The sequence below is a fragment of the Lissotriton vulgaris genome, chromosome 3_2 (genome assembly GCF_964263255.1).
Source record: "Lissotriton vulgaris chromosome 3_2, aLisVul1.2, whole genome shotgun sequence".
NCBI classification, from domain to species: Eukaryota; Metazoa; Chordata; class Amphibia; order Caudata; family Salamandridae; genus Lissotriton; species Lissotriton vulgaris.
Window position 1 is genome coordinate 68,005,900 of NC_141690.1, and position 16,572 is coordinate 68,022,471.

Here is a 16,572-nt window from a genome sequence, read left to right on the forward strand (position 1 = left end):
TTGTTTATAGAATGTAATTAACAAAAATGGAGCCTTTAAACAGATAAGCTTCTATAGTTTAGCTGATAAAAAATTTGAGATTTTTAAATTTTTATCAAGTAATGAAGAAACAGCAGCAATTGTATTTACTTCAGTCTTCTCTGTCTACGGATACCATCTAAAGTGCTGAGATACAGATGTTAAGACAACATGCCCCTTAAAATGCCTGACTAAATTTAACACCATCTCTAAAGTCAATGTCCAACTCCGTGTCGGGGAAAAAACATGCAGAGGAATGTAGATAACTCAAGAGCCTGTTTTCCTGGAACAGAGAAACAAAAGGTTGGAAAAAAAAAAAAAAAACAATTCACAATAAATATTGAAATAAATAAACTTGAACACCCCCTGCAGAAAGATAGATTACCTTCTGAGAAAGGTCAACACCATCACCTTGGATTTCATGTCTGACTAACCAGTTGTCATTGCCTCGGTCTGAAAACATAGAAAATAAAGAATGACAAATAAAGTATACCTAAATCCATGTCTTTGAAAACTTCAACAAATTGCACTTGGAAATCGTGTTTTATGAACTTATCAAAGAATACAGGGAAGCAGAAAAAGAGAAACTAAAGCTTACAGAGTACAGAGCGAAAGTACATTCTTATCCCACTGGGATCATTATGGACCATAAAGCCTTTAATGTTGTGCACAAAGTACAGATCGATGTACAATGCGATGTGTGTTAGAGGTGATATCGAATTCACTGACCCATGCCAACATTAAAAGGCATTTTCACTGCATCGCCACTGTATTCGCATCAATAATTTTGGGGACATTCTACACCTTCGAGCTGTAATGTAATCCATCCCCTCTTTTGCAGCTTGTCACTAAAATGAGAATCCCCTCAACTCACTTCTATTAAACCAGCTTGAACATATCTGAGGTCCTATTCACAAGTGTTTTAATAAAGTGCCAAAAACGGACTGTAAGAAATAATAAATTCAAATGTACACACCTGTGAAAACCGCACACGGATTCGGAATATCAATAAGTAACAAACAATGGCAATGCAGACAGGCACAAATGCTGTTTGCATGGATTGGTACATTAAAGATTGACCTAGTGGCTTTCCTCATGTTATTTAACATATGTAAACTAGCTTAAAATGCCGTTCATCTTCTTCATGAAATATTATAATGTAGCATAAGGAATACTGGAATAATATGCAGAAGAAAATATGCCTTGCCTTGCCTTAGAGTGTCAAAGGGGATTGTGTAGGCGGTAGGGATTAGACATAAAAGCAGACCAGCCAGAGAAGAGGTAGAGAGCACTTGTGAAAGGCCAGATACATTAAAGCAGCTTGCTGAAATGTGACAAAGTAACTAATCGAGGCCGAAGTGGCAGCATTGGCAGATGATCACAACCATTAACTAAGAAACTAGAAGTTAGACACTATTGCAACCATATCCCCAAGCTAACGTGGACACCGTTCATGAGGGAAAGGAAGCATAATCCCATACAAAGATGGTGACATTATGGCACACACGGCCACTGTTGATATGATGGCAAATCAGGGCGTAGGCGGAGTAACCGAGCAATGGAGGGTTCAGGCCTGCTACTTCTGAGCCTGTATAACTCGCATGGTTGAAAATAATCTAAAGTGCCATGCAGGTCTTTCGGGTGGCTACTGCAGCCACGCAGTACAGCGTAATCTGTTGGCTGTCTCTGGCACTGGTGGTTAGGATATATTTTTGTAAAACCGTTCAGCAGTGTGAGGAAAGCAACTTTCGAGAAAAAGCGCAGTTGTCTTATTTACCATTCATTTCTAAAGGATGTGTAGAGTCTAAGGATCTCTTTCTTTCACGTTGTAGAGATCTCAGAACACAGGAAAGATTCCTGCCCACACCCCTGCAGCCCCTCAACACACAACATTTAGGGGACAGTTTCAGTGTATTATACAGCAGAAATCGAATATACAAAAAAAGAAACCTCATATTCAAAACTAGAGTAGGCATGTAGGGTGATCTGTTCTTTCAAGAGTAAGGATGTTTTGCACATGCAATCTCTGCAAAACGCAGAAGTATGTAAAGTGCTCAGATCAAATGCTTAAGGGCCCTTGGAAGACACAGTCTTGTCCTTGGGGCACCGATAACATTACAATCTGCAGAAACTGAATATTTGGAAATTAATACTTCAGTGCATCATATTAATAACCAGGGAAAGTGATGTAAACTAAACACGGCAAGACCATAAAATCCATGTTAAAATGTTTTGAAAATTATGATGATTCCAGCATACGAGATTGGAATGCTGAAGAGTTTAAATACCTGTGTTTCTGATCACGTAATCCAAAATCACCAATCGTTCAAACTGGGATTGAAGTTTTTTTCTAGTATTCTCAGGCAAAGGGTCTGTTTCAAACTTCCTGAGCCAGTAGTCTGCTTCCTTGTAGCCCTCTACAAATAGTTGGAAAGAGCCGGTCTGTAATGAAATCCAAAACATGTACATGATATAAAATAAAAAATAAAACTTTATTCACGATTACAGAGTAAGATAGTTTGGCAGTACATATATAGTTACAATAGGGAAAAAGACAATTTAATAATTGAGCTACTTGGATCGCATATCTCTGTGCTAAAATCCAACATATCATAGTGACGTTGAATACGGAGTTACTGCAACTAACGTACATAAAATGGCCAAATATGTATTTGCTTTGCATGTTCCAGTATGGCCTAAACTCTTAAAGCCAACAGAAATGGTTCAGGAAAAAAATTGAAAAAAAGGTTTGGGTTCTGGTGGACATTAGCTTACCGGTATCACACGAACAACTAAATATTCACACTACCTGCACTTACATTGCAAGAGTAGCAAAAAGTATATTAATTCTAAAGAAAACAATGAAACTAGACCCTCTGACACCAGACTAGTGGGATTATGGTACCATGTGATTTTAACACTAGCATATTTAGACCACGGCAATGTCACTCCCATATCACCAATTCATATGGGTAACTCCTGAGACATCCAATTGCCATACAGGACACAATCCAAAGAGACCAGTCTAAAATACAATCTCTAGGAAATCTTCTTATTCTGTTCTCCCGAGAAGAGAAAGCTCATTTCGGACATTGATAATTCTGCTCTGAGAAAGAAGTTTACGTAAGGACAGCCCAAGGAATTGATAACCATCTTCATCACCATGCAGTTCATGTGCCCTACAAGTGGAGTGCAGAAGTGTCAGTTAAGGCCATCTTGAATGTTTGCTTTTCCCAAATATATTATGCAAAAGAGTCACTTCCTGTTTGAATACAAACATTTCCTTGGGGAAAAAAGGAAAAAAGTTGACCAGTCTAGAGAACTCTTCTCCATACTGAAGTTGCTGCCTTCTCTCGAATGTATGTCTACTACTGTCACTTCGTCCATTGAAAACTGCAACATAGCCACCTTCTTTGCCTCGAAAGTGGCCAAGATGTATGATACCTTTCCTACAAAGCCCCAGAAGGCACGTTCTCTACCAGCTATAGTCAACCCCAGGGGGCTGGCAAGTCTTGACAAACCCTCCCTTGATAAAGAGCATGCTCTTTCTTCAAATCAAATTGGGTTCCCCATTTGACCCACCTCTGCCCAAAATTCTACGCTTAGGCTTAGAAGCTATTCTTCCTCACCATCAAAAATGTATTACCATGTCCCTCAACTTAGGTCTAGTTCCCAAAAAATGGAAGCATGCTATGATGCTCCCCATAGGCAAAAAACTCGCTCTAGATCCTCTGTTCTTGGAAAATCTTAGATCTATCACTGTTCTGCCATTCTTTGCGAAAATTCTTGGAAAACGCTTGAATAATTTGCTAACACACTTTATCGAATCCACGGACCTGCTCCATTCCTCTTAATCGGGGTTCAGGGCTAACCACTCTACCAAGTCAGCCCTACTTCTTGCAGGGGAAACTCTGAGACAGAGCTCGGACAAATGTCAGACTTCTGCCCTGATATTGCTCAATCCGAGCACTGCAGTTGCCACAGTCTCCCACGGACCTCTTAGTACAGAGGTTAGGGTAGTGCGGTGTTGGTGGTATGGCGCTCAAATGGCTTACTTCCTCTCTATGGGATTGCACGTTCGAGGTCACCCAGAAGTCTTATGTATCCAAGACTCTTACTCTACCATGGGGAGTCATGCAAGGCTAAATTCTCAGCCCCACTTAGTTTAATATATACATCCGCCCCTTAGCTGACATCAGTGACCGACAAGGTGAAATTAGTGTTGTACGTTGACGACACTTAATTGTTACACTCTCGCAGTCTGAAGGTGAATCCGCAAAGCAATTTAAATCTTGCCTGTCCGAAGTGGCCACCTGGACGGCCTACAGCCGTCTGAAATTAAATGCCAACAAAACGGAAATCTTGATAGTGGGCAAAGCCCCCTCGAATTAAAAACAGCCTGGTGGCCAGACACCATTGGCCAGCTCCCAGAATCCAAACAAAGTAAAAAAAAACCTAGAGGTGTGGTTTCATTCCAATCTAATATTTGAAAACCAGATCAGTAGTGACGCTGGACAATCTTTTGGCACTCTTAAGACCCTTAGGAAAGTACTTGGTCCACTGTCGCTGGAGTCACAGAAAACTATTGTTCATGCCTTAGTAAAGTCGCAGCTGGACTACTGTAACATCTTATATCTGGGAGCCACCAAAGGCAACCTGAATAAGTTTCAAAAAGTCCAAAATGCAGAGGGTCACCTGGTACCTTCCTAGAAGATCATCTGCATCAGTTGCTCTGGCCCAACTTCAATGGCTTCCAATGGTAAAAATAATCAGTTTCAAAGCTATGTGCTTCTGTCACAGAATTCTCACCCAACAAGGTCCCAAATATCTTCGCTTCTTGATCCAACAGTATGCTCCTTCCTGTGATCTCCGACCATCTACAGACAAGCTAGCCTGGGTGCCCTGGCAAACAGAGCCATACTAGGCGCATGTTATTTTGCTTTTCTGACATCTAAAAATCCATCAGGATTCAAGCAAGCCGGGCCGAAGAGGCTGAAATGCCAGAAACCGGTCCCCGGTAGCTTGTCTCCTTTCTGGTGAAGAATTGGCTTGGTAGTTTGGTCTGCCCTGTTCCCATGATGCACTGGGCCAGGGACAGACTAATTTGCATATAGCCAGGTTCTGAGCTGGGATGGGGCAGTGAGATAAATAACGGTGATGGATCAAGCCCTGATCTTTGGACTGGGTAAGAGTGGTCTGCTCAATTCAGACACTCTGTTCATCACCACCCCCTTTTCTGTATCGTTTTTGGCCACTATAGGTGTGGCAGGGTATACTCAGACATGAGTCCCTTTCTCACTGCTCCATCAGGATTCAAGCAAGCCGGGCCGAAGAGGCTGAAATGCCAGAAACCGGTCCCCGGTAGCTTGTCTCCTTTCTGGTGAAGAATTGGCTTGGTAGTTTGGTCTGCCCTGTTCCCATGATGCACTGGGCCAGGGACAGACTAATTTGCATATAGCCAGGTTCTGAGCTGGGATGGGGCAGTGAGATAAATAACGGTGATGGATCAAGCCCTGATCTTTGGACTGGGTAAGAGTGGTCTGCTCAATTCAGACACTCTGTTCATCACCACCCCCTTTTCTGTATCGTTTTTGGCCACTATAGGTGTGGCAGGGTATACTCAGACATGAGTCCCTTTCTCACTGCTCCATCAGGATTCAAGCAAGCCGGGCCGAAGAGGCTGAAATGCCAGAAACCGGTCCCCGGTAGCTTGTCTCCTTTCTGGTGAAGAATTGGCTTGGTAGTTTGGTCTGCCCTGTTCCCATGATGCACTGGGCCAGGGACAGACTAATTTGCATATAGCCAGGTTCTGAGCTGGGATGGGGCAGTGAGATAAATAACGGTGATGGATCAAGCCCTGATCTTTGGACTGGGTAAGAGTGGTCTGCTCAATTCAGACACTCTGTTCATCACCACCCCCTTTTCTGTATCGTTTTTGGCCACTATAGGTGTGGCAGGGTATACTCAGACATGAGTCCCTTTCTCACTGCTCCATCAGGATTCAAGCAAGCCGGGCCGAAGAGGCTGAAATGCCAGAAACCGGTCCCCGGTAGCTTGTCTCCTTTCTGGTGAAGAATTGGCTTGGTAGTTTGGTCTGCCCTGTTCCCATGATGCACTGGGCCAGGGACAGACTAATTTGCATATAGCCAGGTTCTGAGCTGGGATGGGGCAGTGAGATAAATAACGGTGATGGATCAAGCCCTGATCTTTGGACTGGGTAAGAGTGGTCTGCTCAATTCAGACACTTTGTTCATCACCACCCCCTTTTCTGTATCGTTTTTGGCCACTATAGGTGTGGCAGGGTATACTCAGACATGAGTCCCTTTCTCACTGCTCCATCAGGATTCAAGCAAGCCGGGCCGAAGAGGCTGAAATGCCAGAAACCGGTCCCCGGTAGCTTGTCTCCTTTCTGGTGAAGAATTGGCTTGGTAGTTTGGTCTGCCCTGTTCCCATGATGCACTGGGCCAGGGACAGACTAATTTGCATATAGCCAGGTTCTGAGCTGGGATGGGGCAGTGAGATAAATAACGGTGATGGATCAAGCCCTGATCTTTGGACTGGGTAAGAGTGGTCTGCTCAATTCAGACACTCTGTTCATCACCACCCCCTTTTCTGTATCGTTTCTGACATCTAAAGCCTGGAATTCTCTACCACCATATTTGAGAGCAGAAATCTCCCCCTAATTCTTTCAGACTCTGTGCCTCTCACCTCCATCTGCTTACTCGATATCTATCAGCCTTTTGCAGGTTTTAAACGTGGGTCACACTGTTCCAGGGTAATCAGGTGCTTTATCAATCACTTATTATTATTAAGGCCTACATTTTTGGCTATGTCGCAGAGATCAGAGATATCAAGGGACACGTTCTAAGGTGAAAGGAGACCACACACCCATGGCAATTCCTCCCAGCCAGTACAGAGACCAGCAAGGTAGCAATATTTTCAAGATTGTGGGCATTAGATGGGTAACCATGTGTGTGCATCTACCAATGGAAATAGCCTAACTTTCTTTTTACTGAATTACATAGAAAAATACAAAAGAGAAATTGATAAAAGCAGACGTTAGATCCATAACAAAAATATAAGATACATAACTTCATCTATTTGCGGCCTTCTACATTCATTTTATAAATTTCCAGTACAAAAACTCATAAATGGTTTTATACAAATACAAGAATAGGGGTAATGAAACTAAAATCGAGGCATCATACTTCATATTTCTTAAAGCTGAACACATGCTATTCAAATTTACTAAGTGCTTCATCTTTAACACAATATGAACTTTCTAAGCTGTATATATGTTAATCTTAATCAGCCTTTCAGACCCCAAAAAGAGGGGGGTCAAGGGGAATGCAGGGACTATTGGGCCTCAGTTGTAGGGCTGCGGTTCATCTGCCTCCAGTGTCCAAGGGTCAATCCTACTATGGCTTGGCAAACTGGTCCAAGAACAACCCCTTCAACACTGGACTCTCAATATTAGCAATGGCGAGAGCTCACACGCTTCTCATGGAGGGAGTGTGGGAGGTGCTTCGAGCTCAGAGTTCACCCAGCACTCGGCAGCACCACAACAGACTGTGCGACCTAATGCTCATCATTAGTAAACAAAAATATGTACTTTTAACACTCCTCAATGCTACAACACAGATATCTCACTGGCACTGGGTCACTCTATAAAAGGACCGTTAATTTCGGGAAACAACCTTTACAACGCAGTCATTACATCGCACTACCTTTACATAGCAGTTATTACATCGCAACATCCTTTACATCACATGCCGTCACTACAACGCAAGTCACTACAACGCAAGTCACTACAACGCATATCACTACAACGCATATCACTACAACGCATATCACTACAACGCATATCATTAAAACGCATATCATTAAAACGCATATCATTAAAACGCATATCATTAAAACGCATATCATTACAACGCATATCATTACAACGCATAGCACCCTTACACTATCCAACACTTGCCCTACTGTTGCACTCACTGGAGTTAGAATAGTAATTTTTACCCCTACACTATCCAACACTTACCCTACCTTAAATGCAATGTAATTGTATGCATTGTAATGGTATGCGTTTTAAAGGTATAATTAGATGTAATGGAATGCGTTGTAAAGGTAGTTTCTGAAAATGCGGTAATGGCATGCTATGTAAAAGAATGCGTTGTAAAGGATGTTGAGATGTAAAAACTGCGTTTTAAAGGCATGCATTGTAAATCTATGCGTTGTAACATCATACATTCGTTAATTCTATCTCAGGGCTGGAGGCGAGGTTTATGCCTTCTTTCTCCACTTTATTGAACAGCAGCGAAGATATAAGAAGACTACATTTCCCATGCCACAATGGGGAAAGGGTAGTCAAACAAAACAGATGGCAACAGCCATTCGCAGAACATCATAAGTGTCCAATCAGGGCCAAGACAGGACTCTATAGTCCTTCAACAGTGTCCCCTCTTCCTTCGCTGCTATGCAGCAAGTTAAGTAATCTTCAGTGGTTTTTCCTGTCTAGTGCTGAATTGTTTACCTGTGATTATTGAATAATGTTCTTTTCATGTGCGCTGCTTCACGCGATTGTTTTATGCTATTTGCCGTATTGTGCGGACATTTTAGGCGCTCTGTATCTTTGTATGCTAATTTGTGCGTTGTGTTTGGTCGGGCGGCTTTGCGCCGCATCGGGAGCGCCGTGTGTGTTCAGCGCCTTCGTTTCGCGTCTATTTCATTATGTTTAACCCTGTCAGCGTGTGGGCTACTCTGTAAGGTTTCGGTCACGGTCTCCCGACCCTAGGCGGCTTGGCGCTGGCGTGCCTCCCGCGTCTAGAGGGCGTGGTAGGCGGTGCAACGAGACGTGAGTTTGGTCTCTCTGACAGAGTTTCAAACGTTGCGCGCTCGCCATATCCGGAGCAAGGTCTGAGGGTGACGCCTCTGAAGGTGTATTTTGGCGGCTGGAAGCGTTTCTAGTCGGCCGTTTTTTCACAGTGCCCACGCTCTTGCCTTGCCCAGAAATTCGATCAGGCAGAGCTGTATCCTGCATAAAATAATGCCTAATAAGGTCTTGCATTACTGGAGGGCCTGTAAGGGACATTACCCAGACCTCATACCCTGTGCAAGGAGGTTTGTTTGATTGTTGTCCAGCGCTGTCCCTTGGGCTAGAAGCCCCTAAAAAACTGCGTTTCTGCGCACTTTGATTTTTCTTGGGCAGCCACCCAGCCTGTTGTAACTTTGCCTTACAAGGCCAGAGCTGCATTGCATTGCATTTGCATTTATATAGCGCACTACTTACCCAGAGGGTCGCAAGGAGCTGTTCGCTCATCTGTTGGCACTGTCCTTCTGAGGGTCATGGAGTACTATGAAGAGGAGTATCAGGAGGAGGAGGAGGACCCCTTAGCGGATATGCCTTGGGAGGATGCTTTCTATGAAGCGGTGGATACCTCAATCTAGAAGGCTGTTGACCAAGCAATCTCTCCTCTGGAAGACCGGCTGTCGCGCCAGATAGAACAGGTCTTCGCCAAGATTTCCCAACAGATTGCTTCCCCTGGTTCCCAGGTACCTTCTACCTCTGTTCAGGACCCTCTTAGCCCCCCACCGCAAAAAAGGGCCAGTGACACAGGCGTGGATGGGGATGCTTTTGATCGCCTTAAGTAGGCCTTTATGGCTAGTCGACAGGTAGCTTCGGCTAAGGTTCCCCCTACCCCGGATACAGGTTCCTCTCTGCCTGCGGTCTGCCTTCTCAGCCTCTTCCCAGGGCTTCGCAGGACCCCACCCAAATACCGCGGACATGTTGGACCCTAATGATATAGTCCACCCGCAGTCTTCTGAATGGACCCCGGCAGACAAAGTTGCTGCTTATGTGGGAGACCATATTCGGCGCCCCTTGGAGAAGGAGGCGCGCAACTGCCTTCGAGCAGAATGCCCCCGCCCCACGTTGGAGGGTAAAGTGGCCCTGACACCCGATATTGACGCACATATGGGCACTTTCCTTCAGAAATTTATAAAGGGACCCCAAAAAGGGGATAGATAGATCCTGGAGGGCCTGCCAGGATAAACTCTTGGACGCCCTGGGCCCCATTACAAAAATTCTGGATATGGCAGAGGAGGCGAATGAGTCCGGCTCCATCATGTCTCCCGACACCCTTTCAGGATGGGCGCAGCAGGTTGTCATCTTCATGGGGAACGCAAATTGTGCTCGGTCTACAGAACGACGATGGTCCCTTCTCATCAAAATACTTTCAAGTCACTAGACTGGGCTCAGTCCACCATTAAAAAAAAAAGAGTTCCCCCGTGTTTTTCGTGGGGCGGGCCGAGGTAGGGGCCGCTCGGCAGAAACGCCAGAATAACCAAAGAGGCTCCCACCAGTACCAGGACCAATCAAGGTTCGGCAACTTCTACCCCACCAGAGGGAAGCGGGTTGAGGTTCCGTGATTCTGAACCCGTTCAATAAAGGTAGTCGGATAAAGACGATTTTGGTATCAGCGGACCGTAAATGAGGAGTGCGGCATGTACGAGTGTTTGTCATGATCAATGGAAACACTACTTATTCATGGATTTCGTTCGAACCTTCGGGTTCCATTTTGTGTACAGCAGCCATTTTGTGGTTGCCCTCACATAGGCCAAGGACTACGGCCAAACGAGTCCTTGGGACACGTACACCTTTAGCTGACTTTTGTGCGACCTGAACGAACTGACTCCCTCGCCCGAGGCTGAGCCAGTTCCTTGTTAGGCAGCTGGTCAGATAGAGATCAAAGAGCAGGACATTGCTGAGTTTATGGTACATGCACACACCCTTCTATCTTGCTTCTCATCTGTTTCTGTTCCTTCCTTTATGGCTTAATTACTGATTTGGGTTGAGGTCTTTTATTGTGGGTTCGTCTGGCCTGTCCAAGCAGGAATGTTGGATTTTGCCTTGTCATTTCTTGTGGGTTTGTCGTCATGCCATATGTTTGAAATGTCATCATCTGATTGGCCAGTTTGTATGTAACTGATGCTAGCCAGGAATGTGATTTTTGGCATAAAAGACGATGCTACGCTCTATGAATTTGTGCAGTCTCTAGCGAACCACCCGTGCTGTGCTTCGTAGACCTCTGTTCCTGGTTGCAGCCAATAAATTTGGTCTTTGACGTCACCGAGAAGTATCCAGTGTCTCTGTATTCTAAGACAGGTGAACCCGAAGACATCGGAGTTTCCCCTGGCACCGCTGGGTTCTAAAACCCGGTTCTTCAGTTGGCGCCCATCGTGGGGCGACTTCAGCGGTACCGGTCCAAGCCTGAAGATCGTGAGGAGCTTCGTGTGAAAATTCAGGAGGAAGGCATGCCACTTCATCGACCCCTGTATGTCGTTGTGGTCCGAAAGTCTTTGCTGCGAGGTTCCCCGCTTTCCGATGGCTACGAAGGACCGCTGCCCTGGCTGTCGCCCTGTCTTGGAGCCGTTAGACGATTTGTAAAGCGAGACGATAGACGGGTCTTCTGGCGACGCCATCGACATTTCAGTAAAGTATGAGTGGAGCGTCTTCCAGTCCTTAGTTTTGTTTTGGTATCCCCTTGGGATTCTTTGATTTGGTACCTGCAGGCCCCAAAGCCGAGGGACTCGTGTATTCGCGAGACTATCGTTTTTGATATTCCCTTGAAGTTTGAAGCTAGACTAGTGAGCGAAGATGCCTGGTCTTAGCAGACTTGGAAAGATATTTTGTTGTGGTTGTAATAGGGATTCCAGATTGGAGGACTCGTGTCCGGTTCCTCCGATTGGAACTCCGACTTATGAGCTCTATGTAAAACATGGCGTGGGCCCTATCGCGTATAATGAAGTATGGATTAAGTATACCAGGAAAGACGGTATCCTACAGTGGCCCCGATATGGTAGCTTTGAAACTGAGATTAAACAACCTCGAAGTTAAACTGTTCAAGAAGAAAGTCCGGCCGGCGATGTTTGACTCTTTCCGCCTTTGGCGAAAGGAAGCCAAACAGAAAGAAATTAAGTTAGCGAAGCGAAATAAAGAAGAACGAGGTATGTCAATGGTGCAAGCAGCTATACAGTTTAGGGACAACAAAGAAGAACAAGAAAGCGAACAGTTGCTTAAACAACGTAAAATGGCGATAGATAAGTGCTATCCAGCTCTACCACCTCAACAGCAGGAAGAAAAGAAAGATCTTGTGAAAGATCCTTTAATGTCGCACCTATTGAGTTCGCCACCCCCTTATGTGCAGAGTGCTACCGCACCTCCGCAACCTATAGTTGCGCAACCTCCAGTTGCTTTGCCACCTGTGGTTCCTCAACAGCCAGCTCCTCTTCCGTTGGCTCCTGTTCCTTTGGCGCAGCCTCCTCAAGGGCCGCCGCCTTTTCTACCTCCTTCGTCTGCTACTCCTACGCCTGTATTGCCTGCTCCTTCTGATACTGTTCCGACTTTGGTTTCCTCTCATTCTGCTTTGTCTCCTGTTCTTTTGTCAACTTCTCCTTCTGTTCGACAGAGAATGACCGATACTGTTGCTGGTCTTGTTTCTCCTCTTTTTGGGTCATTAGGTAGGTCTCCTGTTGCAGAGCGTAAGCAATTGCATAGCCAATTGCCTGGTCCCGATGAGCAGACAGTGTTGGATCACTTAGCGCGTAAATGGATTACTTACCCTTTGCACTATAGTCTCGAGTGTGTTATGGATGTTTTCCGTCAATGGGGAGCACCGACACAGAGATATGTTTTTGAGATGATGTGTTCTTTCCTTCGTGAAGAATGGTGAGTTAGGACAAGCTCCGCCTGAGTTGTTCCGTATACGGTCTGAGTTTGCGAAGGGAACTCTCGTGGGTATTGAGGTTGAGAAAGCAGTTGCAACGTTGTCGTTTAGGAGTGAATCTACTTCTCAGCGACTGAGCCTGATTCTTCAGTTAGGAGAAAGGCGCGACAATACCCGATGCGAGAGGTTCCCCCAGTTTGGAGAGCGGGATTTCCAAATGCTAATCCAGTTGTTCCGCCTTATTTTCAGCGTGTTTGGATACATGTTCCATGGAAGCGTGCTGAAGTTTTAGCCCTTAAGCAGACTTTGCCTGATCCACGTAAGAATCCTGCAGGGTACTATAAGGAATTATCTCAGACTGCAGATTCATGCCCTATGAATTTGGTTGATATAGACATGTTGTTTGGAAATGTAGTTCCACAGCCTTTATGGGGATTGATTCGTCATACGGATTATGCACAGTAATTGAACGATACATGGAATAATATTAGGGCCGCAGATGCTAGACAAGTTGGTGGTGCTAAACCAGAGGATATAGTTGCTGACCTCCCTGGTAGGATTATTAATTATATGAAGACTTTGATGCCTGCTATGCGTGTCAATTGGGACAAGTTGTCTGCGTGTAAGCAGAAGAAAGACGAAAGTGTGTCTGACTATTTCACTAGGTTCGAAGAGACGTTTATCGACCATAGTGGTCAGGATATGAGTACGGAAGGTGGTCAACGGTTGTTCGTTGACAAGTTTGTGCAGGATTTGCTTCCAGATTTGTGCAATAAGTTAAAGGATTCTGAGAGTGCTTGGGCTGTTTCTTCGTCAACGCAGATTTTTGCTACTGCACAGTACTACGAAAATAGAGATAAGGATGAGAAAGATAAAGCCCACAAGAAGACTAAAGAGCTTAAGACTAAGGTTCTTTTGCAGCAAGCGTATACGCCTCGTAATAATCAGCGCGATTATCAGCAACCTCAGCAATATCAGAGAAACTCGCAAAGGTTCGAGTCTTCTTAACAGCATTTCCCTGTAGGCCCTAATCAGTGTGCGTATTGCAAAGAAGAGGGTCATTTCAAGAGCAGTTGTCCGGTTCTGTTACAGCGCACGAATGGTGCTTCTGGTGTGAGAGGTCGAGGTGTTCAGCAAGCTCCTAGAGGTAGAGGTCGTGGTCAGAATGCGCGTCCTTTGCCTCCACAGAATTCTATGAATAGCTTTGATCAGCAGAACGGTGCGTCTGGTAGGACGGCTCAGTACTATACGGACGATTACTATGTCGAAGGTGTGGATGTGGATGGTAATGATTGCTAGGACAGCCATAGACAAAGAGAGGGAGAGGGAGTTGTTTCAGTTCCAGTAGATCAGAGTGGACCTTATGTTAAAGTGATTGCATCAGGTGTGTCAGAGCCTTTTCTGTTGGTTACTAGTGCTGCAAAGAGTTCTATTATGCACTCTAAACTCCCTGGCGCACCTTTGTCTGGCTTAACAAATATTTCAGTAGGTTTTTCTGGCGCCCCGGTTACAAATCAGATTTCTAGTCCGTTGTCTATTTCTGTTGGACCTTGTGAATTCGAAGCACCCCTTATTCTGACAACAGGTTGTGGTGAGAACTTATTGGGATTGGACTTGTTGAAGAGATTGTATGCAACGTTATATCGTGGAGAAGTGTGGCTCACTGGTTAGAGGAGGCAGACCTGGAAGCAGAGGTCAGCCCGGGACCAGGGTTCAATTCCCGGCTCGGCGGGTCTTGAGTCATAAATTGTCCACGGACTCGACAATTCTCGCTCCGGTGCCTACTCGATTCACGGGTTCACACTCTGCGACTCTGGGCAATAGCTTGCTTAATCTCCACAACGGCCCCTCGCGGTGGGATGCCTGGCTTTCACCTTGTGGATACCCTGCCGGGGCTATCTCACAGGGGAATACCAGGACGGGTTCCCTAAGCAAGCGCTTAGATACCGGGTCGGTGATTTGCGCTATATAAATACATGCACATGTAAATTTACATTTACATTTATATTGTTCTCCTTCGGGAGTACAGCTTACATTGGGTAAGAGAGTGATCTCTCCGATGTATTTATCTAAAGATAAACTTCCAGCTGAATGGTCTTCTCTCCCTGATTTTCTTTGGACTACTGGTCCCAATGATGTGTGTCTCTTGGAGATTCAGCCATATGTTGTGACGTTGAAAGCAAATGCTAGATTGCCACGCATTCCACAATATCGGATATCCAGTGATGGTGAAAGAGCACTTCTGGCGATCATCTATGATCTAATTGAGAAAGGTGTGATTGAGGAAACGAGAGGTAACATGTGCAATAGTCCGGTTTTGCCTGTTCTGAAAAGAACTGATTCTGCACAGCCTCCTGTATATAGGTTTGTGATCGATCTTCGCGAGGTGAATAAGATCGTAGTTCCGCAATTTCCTGTTGTGCCTAATATCACCGCTTTACTGACTTTGATCCCAGCTACAGCCACGTGGTTTTCGGTGATGGACTTGAAGAATGCTTTCTTCAGCATCCCGATTGCCGTGGAGAGTAGGGATATTTTTGGCTTCTCTTTAGGAGGCCGAAGTTTCCGGTTTAAGCGCGCTCCTCAAGGCTATTGTGAGAGTCCATCGATCTACAGTCAGGCTTTGAAAACACAACTTGATTTGATTGTTTTACCTGATGGTGTTGCTCTTATTAAGTATGTTGACGATCTATTAGTTGCTGCCGACAATGAAGAGATTTGTAGAGAGGCTACTTTGTCGTTGTTGCGTCATTTGTCTGATTTCCATCATAAGGTGTCTCTTTCGAAGTTGCAATATTGTCGACAAGAAGTTACCTACTTAGGTCACCTCTTATCGAAGGAGGGAAGGAAATTGAGCCCAGAAAGAATTCAAGCTAATGCGAAAATGAGTGCGCCTATGACACAGAGAAGTACGTGCTTTTCTGGGTATTACGTCGCACTGTAGACAGTGGATCCCTAATTTTTCATTGCTTGCAAAACCTTTGATAGCTCTTACTGTTAAGGATACTCCAAATCCTAATACTTGGACTGACGAATGTCAGAAGAGCTTTTCAGAATTGCGCGATGCGTTGTGTTCGGCTCCTGTGTTGGGTACTCCAGACTACAGTAAGCCTTTTACATTGTATGTCAACGAGAGAGAGGGATGTGCATTGTCAGTTTTGACTCAACAGTTTGGCGATAAGCAGCGTCCATGTGCGTATTTTTCGTCGACTTTGGATCCAGTAGCTAGAGCTTTGCCGAGTTGTCTGAGAGCTACAGCAGCAGCGGCTGTTTCGATTCGACAGTCTGCTGGCTTAGTGATGGACAATACATTGATTGTGATGGTTCCACATGCAGTGGATACCCTGTTGAATCGCACCAAGACACAGCACTTAACTAGTGCTCGGTTGTCGGGTTACGAATTAACACTGTTAGCGAGTCATGTGCATATAAAGAAATGTAACACGTTGAATCCAGCTACGTTGTTGCTGATTTCAGTTGAGACAGATGTTGTTGAACAGCATGATTGCTTCCTTAGGACAGAGGAAGAAACGAAAGGGAGGATAGATCTTAGGGACACTCCTGTTCCAGAGTGTGATGGTACTTTATGGGTTGGTGGTTCGTGCTTCAAGCTTCCGAATGCTATTATAAAGCAAAATGATGCCTAGGACTCTGCTAGCGTAATGTTATTTATTGGATGAGATCATTTAATTATCGCATCCTATACCCAATTTAATGTATTTGGATAGATCAAATTTTATATTTCATTTCCTCATGTAACCCAACCCTATATAGAGAACAACAAATTATTTTTTTATATATATGTGTTTGATTTCAATTTAATTGA

General features: G+C 44.8%; 1 protein-coding gene across 1 annotated transcript in view; it reads right to left on the reverse strand.

Annotated features, from left to right (window-relative positions):
- PI4K2B (phosphatidylinositol 4-kinase type 2 beta) overlaps positions 1-16,572 on the reverse strand; it is a 284,818-nt gene that overhangs the window by 64,941 nt on the left and 203,305 nt on the right. Inside the window, exons 5-6 of the mRNA XM_086964014.1 lie at positions 2,307-2,460; positions 404-471 (exon numbers count right to left, since the gene is read on the reverse strand). Coding sequence (XP_086820140.1) covers positions 404-471; positions 2,307-2,460 — 222 coding nt within the window. The remainder of the gene's footprint in view (positions 1-403; positions 472-2,306; positions 2,461-16,572) is intronic.